The following is a 17,475-nucleotide window of genomic DNA, read 5'->3' on the forward strand; positions in this document are numbered from 1 at the left end:
ACCGTAATTGGATATCAACTTCTTGGTGTGAAATTATAGCATACTATTTTTTGAATATGATCTTCTTTGTGTGAAATGATTGATTCATCCATTTTATGTGAATCCACTATACTAATTTACAGCGTAAAATTAGTTCTACATTAGTTTTTGAAATACACGTGGAGGAGCTCCTAGAATATAGTGGGTAACAATTAACGTATGCTGCAACTTCTAAAAGGGCTAAAAATTTTCAAAAATGAGAATCTTGAATGGAATGAAAATTATTTCATACAGTCATTCTTTTCCTTTTTATTTTTCCAAGTTAGCCAAACATGCAAGTAGGTTTTCTTCTTTACTGAAGTTGGAATCTACGTATGGCTTTGTATGCAATTTTTATCAGTCCCGCTAAGTCATTCGAACTAACTGTTGTTATAAGCTCTGTAATTTAAGTTTTTGAACATGTGGCTAACATGTGTGAATTTTAAGGTATTCTCTTGGAAATGAAGCATATTTTACTGCCCTAAACTTACTCTCATTTTTCGAGATGAAGTTGACGTCTCGAACAAGGTTAGCAAAATTGAACATGAAGATGGCCCTTTAGTACCTGAAAAATACTTATTGCAGTCAATCAATATTGATTGCTAAACGCTAACGACACATCCACAGATGATTGAATTTATCACTATTTGCCCGATTAGGAGAGTGAACTAAAAAATCATTATATATTGTAAATTACACAGCTTTGTTTGAGGAAAATATAGAATTTTGAACCATCAGAAATAGAATGTGTAAGTATTTTTGAGATTATGTATTGATGGTATTATACCAAGAAATTGAAAATACACAAAGCATAAACGAGATTTCACTGTGAAATGTTACAGAAACAAATTGAATATTTGACACAAGATTTCATTGACTCTTGGGCTCAGAAAATTCATTGTACCCTTTTGTACATTTGTAAAGCACCCAAGAAACCCCAAGACCCACAAAGGAAACTCGGATGCAGCTACTTCGACGAGACCGAATAGAAAAACCCAAAACATATATCAACTATATCTTCATTCAAAGAATCACTCAATCACACAGAAAGAATAGCTCCAAATCACAGAAGACTTCAAGGGAGACACGAAGAAGACGAAGGAGAAAGCAACCAGAAAGTCTGGGTTCTAGAGAGTTCAAGAGACGGAAGAAAAAAATGAATCGATCAGCTAGGGCAATTGATAAGACACACATATCTATAAAATCTCATTAACCGTCGATATAATTTAGAGGATCCAACGGCCTCGGAGCAGCACACATGGCCTATAGTTGGGCTTAGATTCTTGGGTTTCAATGAATGCGTCATCAGGCATTGGGTGTAGTATCTAAAATTAGGGCCTAACCCAATTTTTCATCATAGCTCAAATTGTTTTGGGTTCAACCAAAATTGGCATCACAATCCGAACAATCTTCACCTTGATGCCAAAGACACAAACATGGCCCAAAATAAAGAAAAATAATAATTTCAGCACATCTTTCATTTAGGTTCCTTAGTTCACTGTATCAAGATGGACCAAATAGCACCTGCAATTCACACGGAATTACCCAGTATCAGTTTTTAGAATTTTCAAACAAGATTTAAACTTGTTAAGAGGGAGTACCTTGGTTCCCATATTTGCTGGATTAAATTCAATTGGGATCTTTTCAAGTATAATAGTATTTTTGTGAATTATATCTCAAATAAAATGCATTCTAACATTTATATGCTTAGTCCTTTCATGAAATACAGGATTTTTACACAAATGTATAGCACTCTGGCTATCTAAGTAAACAACTAATGTGAGTGAAAGGACATTTAATTCACATAACAAACCTTTAAGCCATAATGCTTCTTTTATGGCTTCAGTGGCAGCCACATATTCTGCTTCAATAGTAGATAATGCAACAATAGACTATAATAAAGTAAACATGTAAGATATGGTTGATTTTCTATTGTCCTTGTCTCCCACATAATCAGAATCAACAAAACCCTTTAACATAATACCTTTCTTACAGAGATTAAAACAAGAACCCGTGTTAGAGGACCCCTTTAAATATCTAAGTAACCATTTTAAGGCAGTCCAGTGTTCAGGTCAGGATTGGCCATAAATCTACTTAAGGTATTGATAGCATGAGCAACATCAGGTCTGGTACACACTATAGTGTACATAACAGACCCCACAACATTAGCATAAGGGACTTTTGCATATATTCCACATCAGGTTCATTAACAGGGAACTGATCTTTACTCAAGTTAAAATGACTTGCAAGTAGTATAGTGACAGACTTTGATTCATGCATAACAAATTTAGATAACACTTTTTCCACATAGGCAAATTGTGAAAGAAAAAGAACTTGTTGGGATCTATTTCTCTTAATATCCATACCTAAAATTCTTCTAACATGGCCCAAGTCTTTGATCTCAAATTCAGAGCATAAAGAACTTTTAATGTCATTAATATCACTCATATGTTGGCCTATAAATAGCATATCATCCACATACATAAGCATGTAAACAATCACAAATTCATTTTAATTCTTTTAAAGTACAAACAATGATCAAATGAGGTTCTAAGAAAACCAACTGATGACATAAAGTTATCAAAATATTTATACCAGTGTCTTGGTGATTGTTTAAGCCCATACAAAGATCTTTTTAACAGGCACGCATATTCAGATTTTTAAGCATCAATAAAAACCATGTGGCTGACACATATAAATGGTTTTATCCAAGTCTCCATGTAAAAATGCAGTTTTTACATTCATTTGTTCAAGTTCTAAGTCAAAATGTGCCACTAAAGCAAGCATGACTCTTATGGTTGTATATTTAACCACAGGTAGGAAAATTTCATTATAATCAACCCTAGGTTTTGTGTAAATCCCTTTGCCACTAATCTAGCTTTATACCTGATAGGCTGTTTCAAATTATTTCTCTCTTTTATGTTATAAATCCACTTACAGTCAACTATGAATTTATCTTTAGGCTTAGGAACCAAAGTCAAAGCGTCATTTTTCAACAAAAAGTTCATTTCTTCGTCCATAGCTAATGGCCACTCTTTTGACAACCGACAATTCATAGCCTCTTTATATGTTTTAGGTTCTTTAAAGGCCAGATCTTGAAATGACAATAAGGCAAGAGACAGGTAGTCTCCCATCCTAAGAGGTTCCCTTATATCTCTTTTAACTCTATCCCTAGCTAATTGATAGTATTTTAAAGGATTTTCTACCCAACCCACTTCTTGAACAGGCATTTCTTCCTCTATTTCAGCTTTTGAAACATCTTCATTTTCAGTCTGAACTTCATCAGTAGGTTCAGCGGGTGTTCTAAGCTCCACATGCAGCCTAGTCTCTTCATTTTTATCTCTCACACATTCAGTTTCTTGATGTTTCTCAGACATGCAGGGCATGTCACACTTATTAAAGGTCACATTCCTAGTTGTGATCATTCTAAACCCCTTGACATTCCTATCCCACAACATGTAGCCTTTTACACCCTCAGGATACCCCATAAGAACACATTTTATGGATCTAGGTTCAAGTTTACCAACACTTTAATGGGAAAAGGCTGCATAACCAAAAGTTTTAAGGTGAACATAATCTGGGATTTTTCCGGACCACACCTCTTCAGGGATTCTACCATCTAAGGCACTAGAAGGGGTTCTATTTATGATATACACTCCTGTCATATTAGCTTCTCCCCACTGCACTCTAAGGACACCAGAACTGATCATCATACATCTAATCTTGTCTAGAATGGTCTTATTCATCATTCTAAACCCCTTGACACTCCTATCCCACAATAGCCTTTTACACCCTCAGGATACCCCATAAAAACACATTTTATGGATCTAGGTTCAAGTTTACCAATATTTTGATGGGAAAATGCTGCACAACCAAAAGTTTTAAGGTGAACATAATCTAGGATTTTTCCAGACCACACCTTCTCAGGGGTTCTACCATCTAAGGCACTAAACGGTGTTCTATTTATGATATACTGCTGTCATAGTAGCTTCTCCCCACAACACTTTAGGGACACTGAAATTGATCATCATGCATCTAACCTTGTCTAGAATGATCATATTCATCCTCTCAGCAACTCCATTTTACTGAGGGGTATAGGGAACATTTTTATGCCTAAGGACCCACTAGCCTTGTATAATTGATCAAAATCAGTATTACAGAATTCTAGACCGTTATCAGTTCTTAATATTTTGATTTTCTTCCTAGTCTGATTTTCCATCAAGGTTTTCCAAGCTTTAAATTTTTCAAAAGTATCTAACTTTTGTTTTAACAAAAAAAATCCAAACCTTCCTTGAAAAATCATCAATAAAAGATAGAAAAAATTTATTTTCTTCCTTGAGGAATGGTAGATGAGGGTCTACACAAGTCAGCATGTACATACTCTAACACAGAAGTAGTCTCATGCTTTCTAGTATTAAAGTGAACTCTATGTTATTTACCTAGAGTACAATGCTCACAAAATGGGATTTTTGAAATATTATCTTTTCCAAAAACACTTTTTTTACTTAAAATGTGCAGACCTTTTTCACTTACATGTGCTAACCTGTCATGCCATTTTAAGGTGGCATCAACTTCAGCAGTTGAGGACTCATCAGTGTGACTTGAAATTACCTTAGCTCTGGCACCCTTGAATATTACAAGTGAACCTTTAATTACTTTTAACAGTCCATTACCAAGCTTAGTTTGTAGGCCAATGTCATCTAGATTTCCTATTGAAATTAAATTTCTATTTAAATCAGGGACATATCTTACTCTTTCTAAGGTAAAGATATATCTATTTTCAAATTTCAAAGTCATACCACCAATTTCTAAAACTCTACAGGCTGTATTATTACCCATTATTACCTTACCACTATTTATTTCTCTAAAATTTTCTAACCAAGAACTTTTTGAAGTCAAATGAAAAGTGCAGCCAGAGTCAAGTATCCACTCTTGACTCTGGTCATTATTTTCAGAAAAATTAACAGTATTAAGGTCAGTAATGGGTTATGTAACAACATAAACATCCACAGTTTTATCTCCTAGGGGCTTTACTACGTTACCCTCGTCCACCTTCTTATCTCTATCTTCATTCTTTTTCTTGTAGCAATCTTTAATAAAGTGACCAGTTTTCCACATCCATAGCACTTCCTATTGTCAGTCCTAGAATTTGATCTGGGTCTTCCTTTCCCCCTCTTCTTGTTATTGTTATTTCCTTAATAACTCTGATTTTCATGACTATTACTTTGCCTAGTAAGAGATCTACAGATTCTCAGATTCCCTTCCCTGCCTTTCAAATTTAAGTTATAATTCTTTACTTCTTAAAGAATCTACAAGAACTCAGGGGTCAAGGCATCCCTACCATAATGGCAGTTTTAACATCTTTATAATCTTCAGGTGGTGAGTTTAGAAGAATGATAGCCTTGTACTCCTTAGAGACTTTCTCTCCATCGATGGTTATATCTTGAACTAATTTATTAAAAACGTCAAGGTTATCTTCTAAATCATTGGAATGGTCTAATTTAAAACTGAAGAGTCTTTCCAGAAAAAATATTTTATTTGGTATTGACTTTACTAGATAAAGTTCTTTTAGTTTATCCCACAAAACTTTTGCATTACTAAGTTTCCCAACCTTCTCAACACTTGGTCAGATAAATGCAATATGATAGAGGTATAAGCACGTTCATCAATTTCAGTTTTTTGTTCTTTAGTCATAGTAGTAGGAAATTCAGTAGTAATAGCTTTTGAGACTTTCTGTTGAACAAGGACGCCTTTCATTTTTTGCTGTCAAATGGGGAAGTCCCATTTTCCATTAAAAATCCCAAGTTCAAACTTAGTAGTTGACACTGGGAGTTCTTAATCAACACAAGAAAGTTATTTGAGGTTCAATGTTCAACTAAAAAGGTGGATACAGAATAAAATTTGACAACACTAAGACTCAGACAAGTTATTCAGTATCAAGAAGTTTCAAGAATCAAGAAAATAATAACACACAAAGTATTCAAAATATCAAGAAATGACAATATGATCAATGCAATACACTTCAGGCCCTAAATGCCCAAATTCTTTCGTGAAGATCATGCCTTCAGGTCAAGGCTCAATTTGGGACATCAAAACCAGAAGCAAAGAGGGATATTATGAGTGTATCACACTGAACCAATAAACGAATGCAGTTCACAAAATTTTAACTACAGACGTATATTATAATACACAGGAAGATCTATCAAGTTGTATAGCAATTTACAGCAACAACAATATACATGTAACATATACAACTGAAAACATATTGGATGTAATAAAGGAAAACTAGTGTCAAACCAAAGTAGTAGTCGTGAGTTAAGGTTACCAATAACCAAGAAAGCCTCAAGAATGATGTTGGTCACCCAAGAATCAAGTCTCGAACACTTAGTTTGCATAAAAAAAAACAGCCCTGTGAGAAACTAACCAGTCATCCAAAATAACCAATCGTTAGTGTAACATCAACACAAAATATGAACAAAAGTATGTAAGATCCGTTGACAAAGAACAGATCTAGGGTTTCTCCAAAAAAATCGAACATAAATGAACTCTTCATATCTGACTGTAAGAATGGATTTCTCACAACTAAGTCACCGTCGAACGAAGCCCTAACGCCACTGAGGGCTCTGATACCACTATTATACTAAGAAACTGAAGATACACAAAGTATAAACGAGATTTCACTGTGAAATATTACAGAAATAAATCAAACATCTGACACAAGATTTCATCAACTCTTGGGCTCAGAAAACTCATTGTACCCTTCTGTACATTTGTAAAGCACCCAAGAAACCCCAAGACCCAAAAAGGAAAATCGGACGCAACTACTTCGACGGGACCAAATAGAAAACCCCAAAACATATATCAACCTTTTTCCCTCTCAAAGAATCATTCAATCACACAGAAAGAATAGCCCCAAATCATAGAAGACTTCAAGGAAGACACGAAGAAGACGAAGAAGAAAGCAACCAGAAAGTCTGGGTTCTAGAGAGTTCAAGAGACGGAAGAAAAAATGAATAGATCAGCTAGGGCAACCCATAAGACACATACACACACATATATAAAAGCTCATCAACCGTTGATATCATTTAGAGGATCCAACGGCCTCGGTGCAGTACACGTGGCCTATAGTTGGGCTCGGGTTTTTGGGCTTCAACAAATGCGTTATCGAGCAATGGGGTGTAGTATCTAAAATTTGGGTCTAACCCAATTTTTCATCATAGCCCAAATTGTTTTGAATAATGCTCCTTGTACACTCCATGTTGTACATGGAGTTTGACATTGCTTGCAAATTCAAAATTGAATGAGTGGAAAAGTATTTTTCATTTCAAAACTGGTCATTCGTGTTACAAGAAGTGGCACAATGTCAAACTTAATGTCAAAAAAGTGTACATGTAGTAAGATTGAATTGTTTTTGGGTTCAACCAAAATTGGCATCACAACCCAAACAGATGGAATTCAATCCAATATTGAATTGCATAGTCTTTTACTATATTTTTGTTCTCTGAACTTTATGTTTATTGTTTGAGAAACAGGTTTCCCAGTTGAATGCTGTACTACGTCAGCTACTAATCTTTTATATTTGATCAAAGTTGGCTTTTATATTGCAGATGGGGTTGGTGATGAAATTTATTTCTGGGCAATATCCCGATTTGCATTTAAGTTCTGGTGATACAAAAGTATGAAATGGCATAGGGATGCACGTGTAGAGTATGACACAGAATATGATGTTATTGCATACAACAGAACTCTTGCATGGCGTACATGAAATAAGTTGATCTTTGTCACAAAAAAGAAACAGTTGAAAGTTTTGGTATTGTTATTATATTACTGTAACGTTATGAAGCAAAAAAATAAATTTGAAAAGTCTAATGTGAACAACTTGCAATTTAAAGAATAACACCTACTGAACAAGAACAAATCAAACATTGACATATCATAAGAAAACAGATTCAACATTCAATTTTAAAAAGAAATCTTCCAAAAAGGCATTACGAAACTGTGTCTGGGGCCCTTGTTATTTAATGAATTAGCCAACCCAGAATACTAAAATTTTCCAGAATTACTACAAATAGTGTGTAAAAACCGGTGGTAAACATTTGGATGACATCTAAACGTAATAATTTGGGTCCTTGTTCTACTCCTATGCATTATCCATTACTTCCTCTTCCTTTCTTTCTCAAGTTCCTTGACGAGATCTGAATCCATTTCATAATTTTTGGATCTTTTTTCATTTCCAAATTTGTACAGCTGGCACACCATGTGCGTTCTGGCAGTATCTAGAACGAATGATCTGTGTTTTTCATAAATAAATTGTAGTCGTGCCTGCATACAAATTGAATCCGAATATTATGAAATCACACGACCATGTAGTGCTATGCCTCCAATGATCAACACATGCTATTGTTAGATAATAGATAGCGGTATGTTGGGATCAAGTCAGCCATATTCAAATTCATTGAACAACACTAAATTACAAAATTCTGATGTCATCCCTATTGTGATGCATGTGTATGATAATGGAAGAAATTAATGAAATTGCATATATTGACATCAAGTGAATGAGTAGTATTACTATATATATAATAGTAATTTTGAAATTAAAAAAGTTGAAATGAAAATTGTAGTGATGGGTGTAGTTTCACAAATATGTATCCAAAACCGAAAGAAATCCCAAGAGAGGGTTAAAACTGACCACTCAGGCCCAATTGAGACCATATCTCAAGGTCTTGCAAATCACGTAAGTTGAATAAACAAAGAATACGTACTCTCCTTTCTCTCTCTGAAAAAAATTCATCAAACGGAAAAGAGGCAAAAAGCGAAACGAACCAGAGCCGTACGATTTAGGGTTCATACGAGATGCCGAAGAACAAGGGAAAGGGAGGTAAGAATCGCAAGAGAGGGAAGAACGAGGCTGATGATGAGAAGCGTGAACTTGTGTTCAAAGAAGATGGTCAGGAATACGCTCAGGTTTTGAGGATGTTGGGGAATGGCCGATGTGAAGCCATGTGCATCGACGGCGTCAAGCGTCTCTGCCATATCCGTGGTAAAATGCATAAAAAGGTCTGGATCGCCGCCGGTGATATCATTCTTGTCGGCCTCCGTGACTACCAGGTATTATTATTATTATTATTATTATTATTATTATTATTATTATTATTACTGTTTTGATTTTTCTATTTTGAAGAAATTGAGATCTTAGGTTAATTTAATTTTGGCTCTGTGTATGGATCAATTGGTGGAGTTAGGGTGAATTTTTTTTTTTAAAAATGACCGTGTGTGTCCTAGTCAGCTTAGCCTCACGTTTACATTTACATAAATATAGTTTCCTTTTTTCCCAATTTTTCTTTTCATTTTGTTCATTAATTTTTTTGCAGTTTCAAACTGAGTTTTCTACTTCTATAGAGCTCAACAGTTAAGTGGTTGTGAAAATAAAAATGCACTTTTGAATTCATATAATTTCTCTGCGTGTTCTTATTGGAATATTCCAGCTTTATTAATCTTTTAATTATTGTTTTCTGAGTTCAAAAGTATCGGGGAATTCTATTGTATGTATAGATTTTGCAAAATGAAGTTATCAATCTTTTATTGTTTTGTGAGTTCAAAATTATATTTGGGAAAAATTGCTAATGGATTTTCTGAATTTTCTAAATACCGCAACCATTTGCTTTAGTTTTTCCATGAGCGATCAAAGAAGGAAAGTAGAAAAACTTATGCAAATAAAAGTACATGTTTGAAGAAACTGGAGAAATATTTCAACTCCTTAATTGTATTTCTGCACTGTTTTCGTCGGAATTTGTTACATGGCTTCAAATCTGAATGAAAGATTTTTCCGAATTCAAATACTGAGGCTTATATGTTTCAATTTGGGTGGAGGATTGGGTACAGCATTCTATTTAACCACTTCTTTGATTCCCCTAGGACGACAAGGCTGATGTAATCCTGAAGTACATGCCAGATGAAGCCCGGTTGTTGAAGGCCTATGGTGAGCTGCCAGAGAGCACGAGGCTCAACGAGGGTATTGCTGGTGGACTTGACGAGGAGGAGGATGGTGCTGGTGACGATTACATTGAATTTGAGGATGAAGACATTGACAAAATTTAGTGACTTTGTCCTTCCAATTTATAATATACTTTCGATGCTTAAAATCCAAATACAAATATAGAGTGATATACATCTTACGTGTAATGTTTCAAGTGATGTATTATAATTTATGTGACATTGATGCAATAATATCGAGCTTCTTTTTTTTTTCATTTTCATGTTTAGTTTTTTGAATTGCTGGTCAAATCGCTCAGCCCTATTCATCTTTGGTACAAGAGCACTTGATTAGTGAGCTATGACACACATTTTCAAGGATGGTTACTTATGGACAAACGTCTTGATTGTCTCCGCATTCCAACCCATTAGGGAATTTTTTGTGGGTCGGCATGTGTGTGTCGGTTGTGTAACTAACAAATGGTTATGTCCTGTACCAAGTGTCTCTGGCTTTGCAAAACATGGTCATAGCTAGTGAGAATTTAGATCTGCGTTGGCCTTAACAGCTAATTGTTGGAAGAGAACAACACGTAAAGGAGGTCTGTGGGCTTTGTCAAGGGCTAGTACTCGACCAGGATTTAGCCGGCCTTAAAGAGGCAACGAGATAGACCTTGTATCATCAGGACAAACAACACTGTTGCCCCTGATAGATGGTGTAATCGCTCACAGGATAGCAGCTGTCCATGCTTATCGAGTACTATTATGCCTTGTTCAAGAACGGTAGTGACTGTAAAAGTGAAGACTAGAAACAAGATTTTGGGGACTAGAATCTTTTGCTTTCCTTGAGAAGCGCCAGTTCGTATAGATGAGTTGTGTCACTTGCTTCAGTATCGGCTATAAGCTTACATTGTTGAGGATGAGAATTAAAACAGGAATATAAACGAGCTTGGGTGAATTGGACCACACCGAACACGGTTAAAGAAGAAAAAGACATTTAAAACTTAGTGCAATCTAGTACTACATAACAAACATGCATTTGTGCAAACTCACACCTAGTTCATTTAGTCATGGCAGAAGACAGCGTAAATGCACAAGCCATGGCCATCAAAACCCAACCTGAAGAGTATATATCATTCTACAGAGCTGCAAACATTATTCAGTAGAACTTAGTTTACTTTTGTCCATCTAAGCAGGGGGTTGAGTATGTTAAATAGGAGACTAGGTCTCGTTCACTACCCAGCAAAGATTTCAAGTTCATTCATAAACAGCACTGCTGAAACGGGAGATCATCTGCATCGCCAATATTGAACTCATCAATAAAGTGAACCTCAGAGGATCATCAACAAGTAATTAACCATGTTCTTTGCACACAAAACAAGCAAGAAACATAATATAACATAAAACACCAGAAAATCTACCTCTGGCCTCTAAAAGCTTCGTGTTCCTCCACATAGTAGGAATGAAATGACGTTACATAATGAACGATGCTATACAACTCTGGATATCAGTACGATAACCACATTTCAATACATCTAGTAAACAAGAACGACAAGGAAAACTACTATATTTCACTTGTGCCATCTACTGTACTGCAGTTGATGCAGCCCACAAGTTTTATTTTGAATTTTTTGTGATTTGAATATTCTTATGGTAGTTTTGAAATTTCCTTCTCATGTTAGAATTGTATAAAAGGAACCTTGAGCTTTGGTTTTCGAACTATAGTTCTCATGGTATTTCAAAGATTTCCAAGCACTAAAACTGAGGTATTATTGTAAAAGCAAAGCTAGGGTCTGATGAGAGGGAGACTTATTGGATAAACATTTTTGTCTTCCTCAATTGTCTTCAAATTCTTGGTATTCTATGTCAATCAACAAGTCTGTATTCCCAATATTATGTGTGAAACAAAAAGTTTTTAATGCCTATTTCTTGATATTCATGAGTGGATCAACAAAAATTAGAATTTGTTAATGTATTGAATTTTCCATGTTACATTTCCATTCACGCGTCCCCTCATCAACACGACTCATGATGATATTCCTGATAAGAAACTCCCCGCATCAGACAAGGAGCACCAGAGAGTCGGTCTTCAATTGTAAAGTCCTACAAACTGTCTAGTTAAGAAGAAAAAGGATTAGAGAGTGGAATTGACTCTCCAAATGTTGAGAGCACATAAAACTTTTCATAAATTTTCCCTCCTTTTTTTACTTAGCTTATCCCTATTTTATTTTGTCATTTTTCCTTTATTTTAAAAGAAGTGTATGAAAAGTTATAAAAATAACAAATGAAAGCACTAAAATATTACACAGTCTTCCTAAATTTGAAGAGTCAAATTCACTCTCTAATTTAAATTTTAAAATTGGAGAGTTTGTTGGACTCTTCCAAGAAAAAGGTGTTGACTTCCTAAAATAAAGAGATTAAGCCAACAAAAAGCCTATGGAGATGCTCTTATGGTATAATAAACAGCTACGGGCATATCTATAAAATTGACTTCCAATGCAATGACTCTTGTATAAAGTTACGAGAGCAATACAGATGATTAGGATAGACTATTAAGTCATATTGTGCATATGTATATTTCATGTGAAGGTCCCAAGTGCTTCTATTTCTCCAGGGTCAATTTGTCAAATAGCACACTGAACTCTTAGATTCTGCGGCTCGAACATTTTGCTTTTATCACTTTGAAGTCATTAAAAATCTCAAATTTGAAGTGCACTGTGCAACACACATCCAGTGGCACTTCACAATCAGGACTTTCAGCAGTTCGCATTATCATTAAACATTACAAATCAATGAATAGTATGACGATTTTTGGTATTGCAGAGGACCTACAAATCCTCAGAACTATCAGAAAATAGCTAAAACGTGCTGAAACTACAACTTTGATTTCCTTACTCAAGTTCCTTATTTTGTCCGTTCAAAAAAGGAATTTTATATTAATAGCTTCTCTAGAGAGAGAGAGAGAGAGAGAGAGAGGGGGGTGGGGGGTTATGCCTATAGTATCTGCTTAAACCAACAAACGAAAGGCTTCAGAGGACTCACAAATCACTATACTAAAATTAGTACCATATCATTTGAAGTAAATTTGAGAATTATTTACATAAAACATATTGAACTCCCAAACTGTCATTTCTGTATCCTTTCTAAGGTTCACTTGCTATCAATTTTGAGGGTTCAAACCCCCCACCCTTACGCCTTTCCTTTCTTCAGGAAAATGAAAGAAAGAAACAGCCCGACGAGGGAGTGCAAGCCTCAACAACCGTAAATATAAATTACAGAACAACATTATCAAAAACAAGCCTGATTCACACCAAGCCTATCCTTGGTAAAGCTTTCAATTTAGATTCAAATTTGAAACTTGGGCTCAAACTGGCTGGGAATGAACATATATGCACAACATCAAACATTATCAAGTACAATTCGAGGTACAACTCCACTCAGCACGTTGGCTAGCAGTAAATAAATTTTAAATTGTAGATTCACAAACCACATCTAATATCTTAGACCCAAATGAGACTTATTGATTTGTCTTATTTATGGTCCATGTAACTTTAAAACTTGACAGTTGCCATGTCATAACATAAAAAAATATATATTCTTACAACTAAAAGAAGTGCATATGATAATGCAAAATTTTATACTTAGAGATAATACAGTTAGCAAGGCTTCCAAGCATGCTGTGAATTGGAAAATGATAAAGAGTTGAGCTTCAAATCACAGAGAAAAATATTGCTCAATCGTGTCTCCGCAATTCACTAAGCAAAAGACTTGATACCGTTAACTAATGGAATAACAGCAAAAAATGTAGGACGTCAAGGACAATACGATATCAATAAACACATATTTAAATGGGAAAATCTTATGATGTGACAATATTCTTGTACCATGGTCTAAAGCAACTGAAATTGACACTATACTAAATGCGTTCTGGGAAAAAAAAAACAAAAAAACAAAAAACAAACTCTCAATGCGCAAAGAGAAGTTAAATAGAAATCCCTGACCTCGCATTATCTGAGCTTCTCTTTCCCAGCACTCTTCCTAGCTGCCTCGTTAATCTTTTCAATATAGCCTTCAATAGGTGGCGTCAATGTCGCCATAAACCTGTTCACAGGAAAAGGTGTCAAATCTGGTACCAAAGCAGCTGCCTTCAAGTTCTCAGGCAATGCCTCAATTGCTTCCTTCTTCAACCTTAAGAGTGTTGACTCTGCTGCCTGTCTTGCTCTGTGTTTCCTCATCAAAATTCTACTATACTCTTTTGCAAGCCTCCGCCCGTCCTCAACAGTCAGCTCATACTTTGGAATTTTATCAGCGTCAACTGCACCTAAGGTTATCAAATCCATACCTGGAGTCCCAAGTATCATTGGTGAATCATAATCCTTTCCTTTCTTCTTCAGCTTCTGAATCTCCTGCTCACGGGCTTTGCTTATGAGCCCCATTTTCTCTCTCTCAGTTTCCCTCGCCTTTTCTTTAGGCTTCAAGAATCTGACTGGCGAAGTTGCACTCAAGCATTTATCAACCATTTCGTCAAATTCACTTCTCCTTCTAGGTCCTTCTGTTGGAGAAGAAACTGCTGAGCCTTTTTTAATAGTGACCTTTGATCGCTTCAATGCCTGTCCGGCTTTGATTTTGCCCTTCCCCTTTGCTGTTCCACTGACGGAGCATCTTTGAAAATATTGATAGCTTAACGACTCCAAAGATGATTGCAAGGGCAATAATTTCTTGATTTCAGTAATTCGCATCATCTTTCACTAAATCGACCCAATCCTATAGCCCCTATTTTCTCTCTTGGGCAGAAACAATGCAGGTAGTCAAATTTCTGTTGGTACAACACAAAAAGGTAGAATTTTGAACCCGATTCCAATTAGACGAACAAATTTATTTCATATAGATGGAACAAAAACTGTATCTATACATATATCAATATTCAGCATCATGTGCAAGTAGATGAATTAATATCAGCTGTAAACATCCATCCTTTTCTCAAAAAAGCTGAAAAAAACATAAAAGACAATATAAAGAAAATCGTAAATAATCATACAGAAAACCTAAAACAAGAAATGTAAGAAGTGACCATACGTATATATATATATATATCAATATCTGGGAAGGCCGCAGAGGTACCGGTACCGGTGGCGGCGGCGAATTTTAGTGTAGTGATGACTCTTTTGAAACGTGAAACTTCAATTCTAGCAGGGTTTTTCTATGAATTAGGGTTAATTTTGCACATTTGCCTTTTCCCCCTCTATATTTCACAAAATTGTAATATTCAAAAAAGTGTGAAGTATTCTTTTCTAATCCTCTTGAGCAAAAGTTCTTTATTTTATTATTATTATTATTTTTTGGGGGGCCTATCCTTTAAAAACAAAAGAATAAAAGGGGTTTGCACCTAAATCTAAAACGGCCCGTCCCGTTGGTAAATTTTTTGGGTATATCGTTTCGGAAAATATAAATAAATCCCTTTTTATCTTAAAAGAGAGAATGTAAAGTTTATTGTTCATTTTTATTACATAATTTTTTACATTAAATTAGTTTGACAACAGTGAATTATTATATTCAATCACACTTTCACAAGCCTTTCACTACAATGTCACTTCCATTACAAAAATAGCAAAAATTTATTATAAAGTTTTTAAATAAAATTTAAAATAAATATTATTTAATTTAAAGTTAACAAATGTTGTTCTATCATAAAGAATGTATAAATATTATTTTATTAAACCAAATTAAGCAAATAAAATAAAAGAAAGTTACAAAAGTTAAATAAATAATATATAAATACTATTTAATTATTTATTAAAATTGAAAAAAATTAATTTTTTTTACCATAAAAGAATTAAGAATAATTTTATATCGAAATATAATATGAACAAAATTATCCCTCCTAAAAATTAAAAAAACCGAACATTCTCGTAATAAAATATTTTTGCATGTAAATTCAAAACATTTTCCTACCTTATAACATCACGTACTCCAAAAAATCACTATAAAAAAAAAAACCCCCCCTAAAAAAAAAAAAAAAAAAAAAAAAAAAAAAAAAAAAAAAAAAAAAAAAACTCTCCACAAAAAGATAGTCTCTCATTCCTTTTAGAAGGAGTGAAACCTCTGCTTTCATAGAGTTTCCTCTCAAATAGGTGAAAAAAAAAATTTCTTATTTATTTGTTTTGTTGATATTATAGATAATTTTGTCTATATAAAATTTTTGATTTTTACTTTTTTTAATTATAGTAAATTTTTTATTAATATTTAATTTTAAAAAATTAAATATATCTAAATATTTACTTAAAAATGTTGAAGTTAATATTTTTTTAATCTATAAATAGCTTTTACAATTATAATTTTTTTATTACTTTTAAATAATTTGAAGTGATTATTTTATTTATAAGTAACTTTTTACATTCTAGATAATGTAATCTTTTTATAAATATTTAATTTAAAAAAATTAAATACATCAAAATATTTACTTAAAAATCCGTGCATAGAGTGAAGCGAAAAAAAATATTATGTTTTGGAATTTTTTCTTATTTATTTATTTTGTAATTTGTTTTGTTGATGTTATAGATAATTTTTTTTTATTTAAAATTTTTATGAATTCTTTTCTCTTTTTTTTATGATTGAAGTTAATTTTTTCAATTATTTTTATCTCTTTGTGAAATGAGAATTTTTTTTCTATTTAAAATTTTTTCAATATTAATTTTTTTATATTTAAAATTTTTTCAAATTTTTTCTATTAGTGAAGGTGGAAATTACTGATTTTTTTGCACAAAGCTGGATTGTTTATTTTTGTCACATACGTTTTCACATTCAACTGTTTTGAAATAGATTTGGTAAAATTGGTTTGGTTTTTTATTATATTATAAAAAATATAAAGTAATTTACCATTTATCACTCTTTCAAGTCACTCATTCTCCATCATTCAATTCAATCGTTTAGTTTTCATGAACAAAAAAAAAAAAAAAAAAAAAAAAAAAACACCCCAAATTTTTTTTTTTTTTTTTAAAAAAAAAAAAAAAAAAAAAAAAAAAAAAAAAAACACTCCAAATTCTTATTTCTTTTTGTGGGAAAAAATATTGCGCAATCCTCATCTCAATTGTAGGGAAGAAAATCGTAGAATTTGTGATGATTATCTTTGGGTATGTTCTTGCAAAATTATTATTTTTGTTTGTATTTCCTTTTTTTAGTTTTTTAAGATTTATTTAAGGTATGTAGTTTATATTTTTATGTATAGATGAAAATCTAGCTTGTCTCATCTTCCTCTACCTAGATGTGAGGTATGTTCTTGTCTCTGTATATACATGAAAATTTAACTGGAGTTTTATTTTTTCTTTGATATGGCCATGAAGTTTATGTTTTTGTTTGATGTTTGCTTTCTTGTGGATTTATTTCTTATTTTCTTCAGCTTTATGTAATGTAATATATGTTTTTTTTTTTTTTTTTTTTTTTTTTTTTTTGGTTTTGTTGAGTGCATGAAAGTTAGTTAGGTCTTTT

The 17,475-nt window shown here is 33.4% G+C and overlaps 2 protein-coding genes across 7 annotated transcripts; one reads left to right on the plus strand and one right to left on the minus strand.

Moving 5' to 3' along the window:
• The first annotated feature begins 8,723 nt into the window (after positions 1 to 8,723).
• LOC111390466 (eukaryotic translation initiation factor 1A-like) lies at positions 8,724 to 10,271 on the plus strand. Its single transcript, XM_023015516.1, has 2 exons — positions 8,724 to 9,129; positions 9,937 to 10,271. Exons 1-2 carry the CDS (start codon positions 8,875 to 8,877, stop codon positions 10,117 to 10,119), a joined length of 438 nt encoding a protein of 145 aa, XP_022871284.1. The 5' UTR covers positions 8,724 to 8,874; the 3' UTR covers positions 10,120 to 10,271.
• Positions 10,272 to 10,968: 697 nt separating this feature from the next.
• LOC111390430 lies at positions 10,969 to 15,243 on the minus strand. Of its 6 annotated transcripts, none has more exons than XM_023015502.1 (4): positions 15,112 to 15,243; positions 14,903 to 14,979; positions 13,992 to 14,806; positions 10,969 to 11,283 (listed from the first exon to the last, which is right to left on the minus strand). In XM_023015502.1, exon 3 carries the CDS (start codon positions 14,730 to 14,732, stop codon positions 13,998 to 14,000), a length of 735 nt encoding a protein of 244 aa, XP_022871270.1. In that variant the 5' UTR covers positions 14,733 to 14,806; positions 14,903 to 14,979; positions 15,112 to 15,243; the 3' UTR covers positions 10,969 to 11,283; positions 13,992 to 13,997. The 6 variants fall into 6 exon arrangements, with proteins under 6 accessions (XP_022871270.1, XP_022871261.1, XP_022871275.1 ...); XM_023015493.1 differs by having other exon boundaries at positions 15,067 to 15,243; XM_023015507.1 differs by lacking the exon at positions 14,903 to 14,979.
• Positions 15,244 to 17,475: the final 2,232 nt, after the last annotated feature.

The sequence above is a fragment of the Olea europaea genome, chromosome 3 (genome assembly GCF_002742605.1).
Source record: "Olea europaea var. sylvestris chromosome 3, O_europaea_v1, whole genome shotgun sequence".
In the NCBI taxonomy this organism is placed as follows: Eukaryota; Viridiplantae; Streptophyta; class Magnoliopsida; order Lamiales; family Oleaceae; genus Olea; species Olea europaea.

Bases quoted from the DNA above. Each gene is read 5' to 3' on its own strand.
- LOC111390466 (XM_023015516.1), top strand. From the start codon at position 8,875: ATGCCGAAGAACAAGGGAAAGGGAGGTAAGAATCGCAAGAGAGGGAAG. The intron at 9,130-9,936 runs GTATTATTATTA...TGATTCCCCTAG, and splicing joins TCGGCCTCCGTGACTACCAG to GACGACAAGGCTGATGTAAT.
- LOC111390430 (XM_023015507.1), bottom strand. From the start codon at position 14,732: ATGATGCGAATTACTGAAATCAAGAAATTATTGCCCTTGCAATCATCT.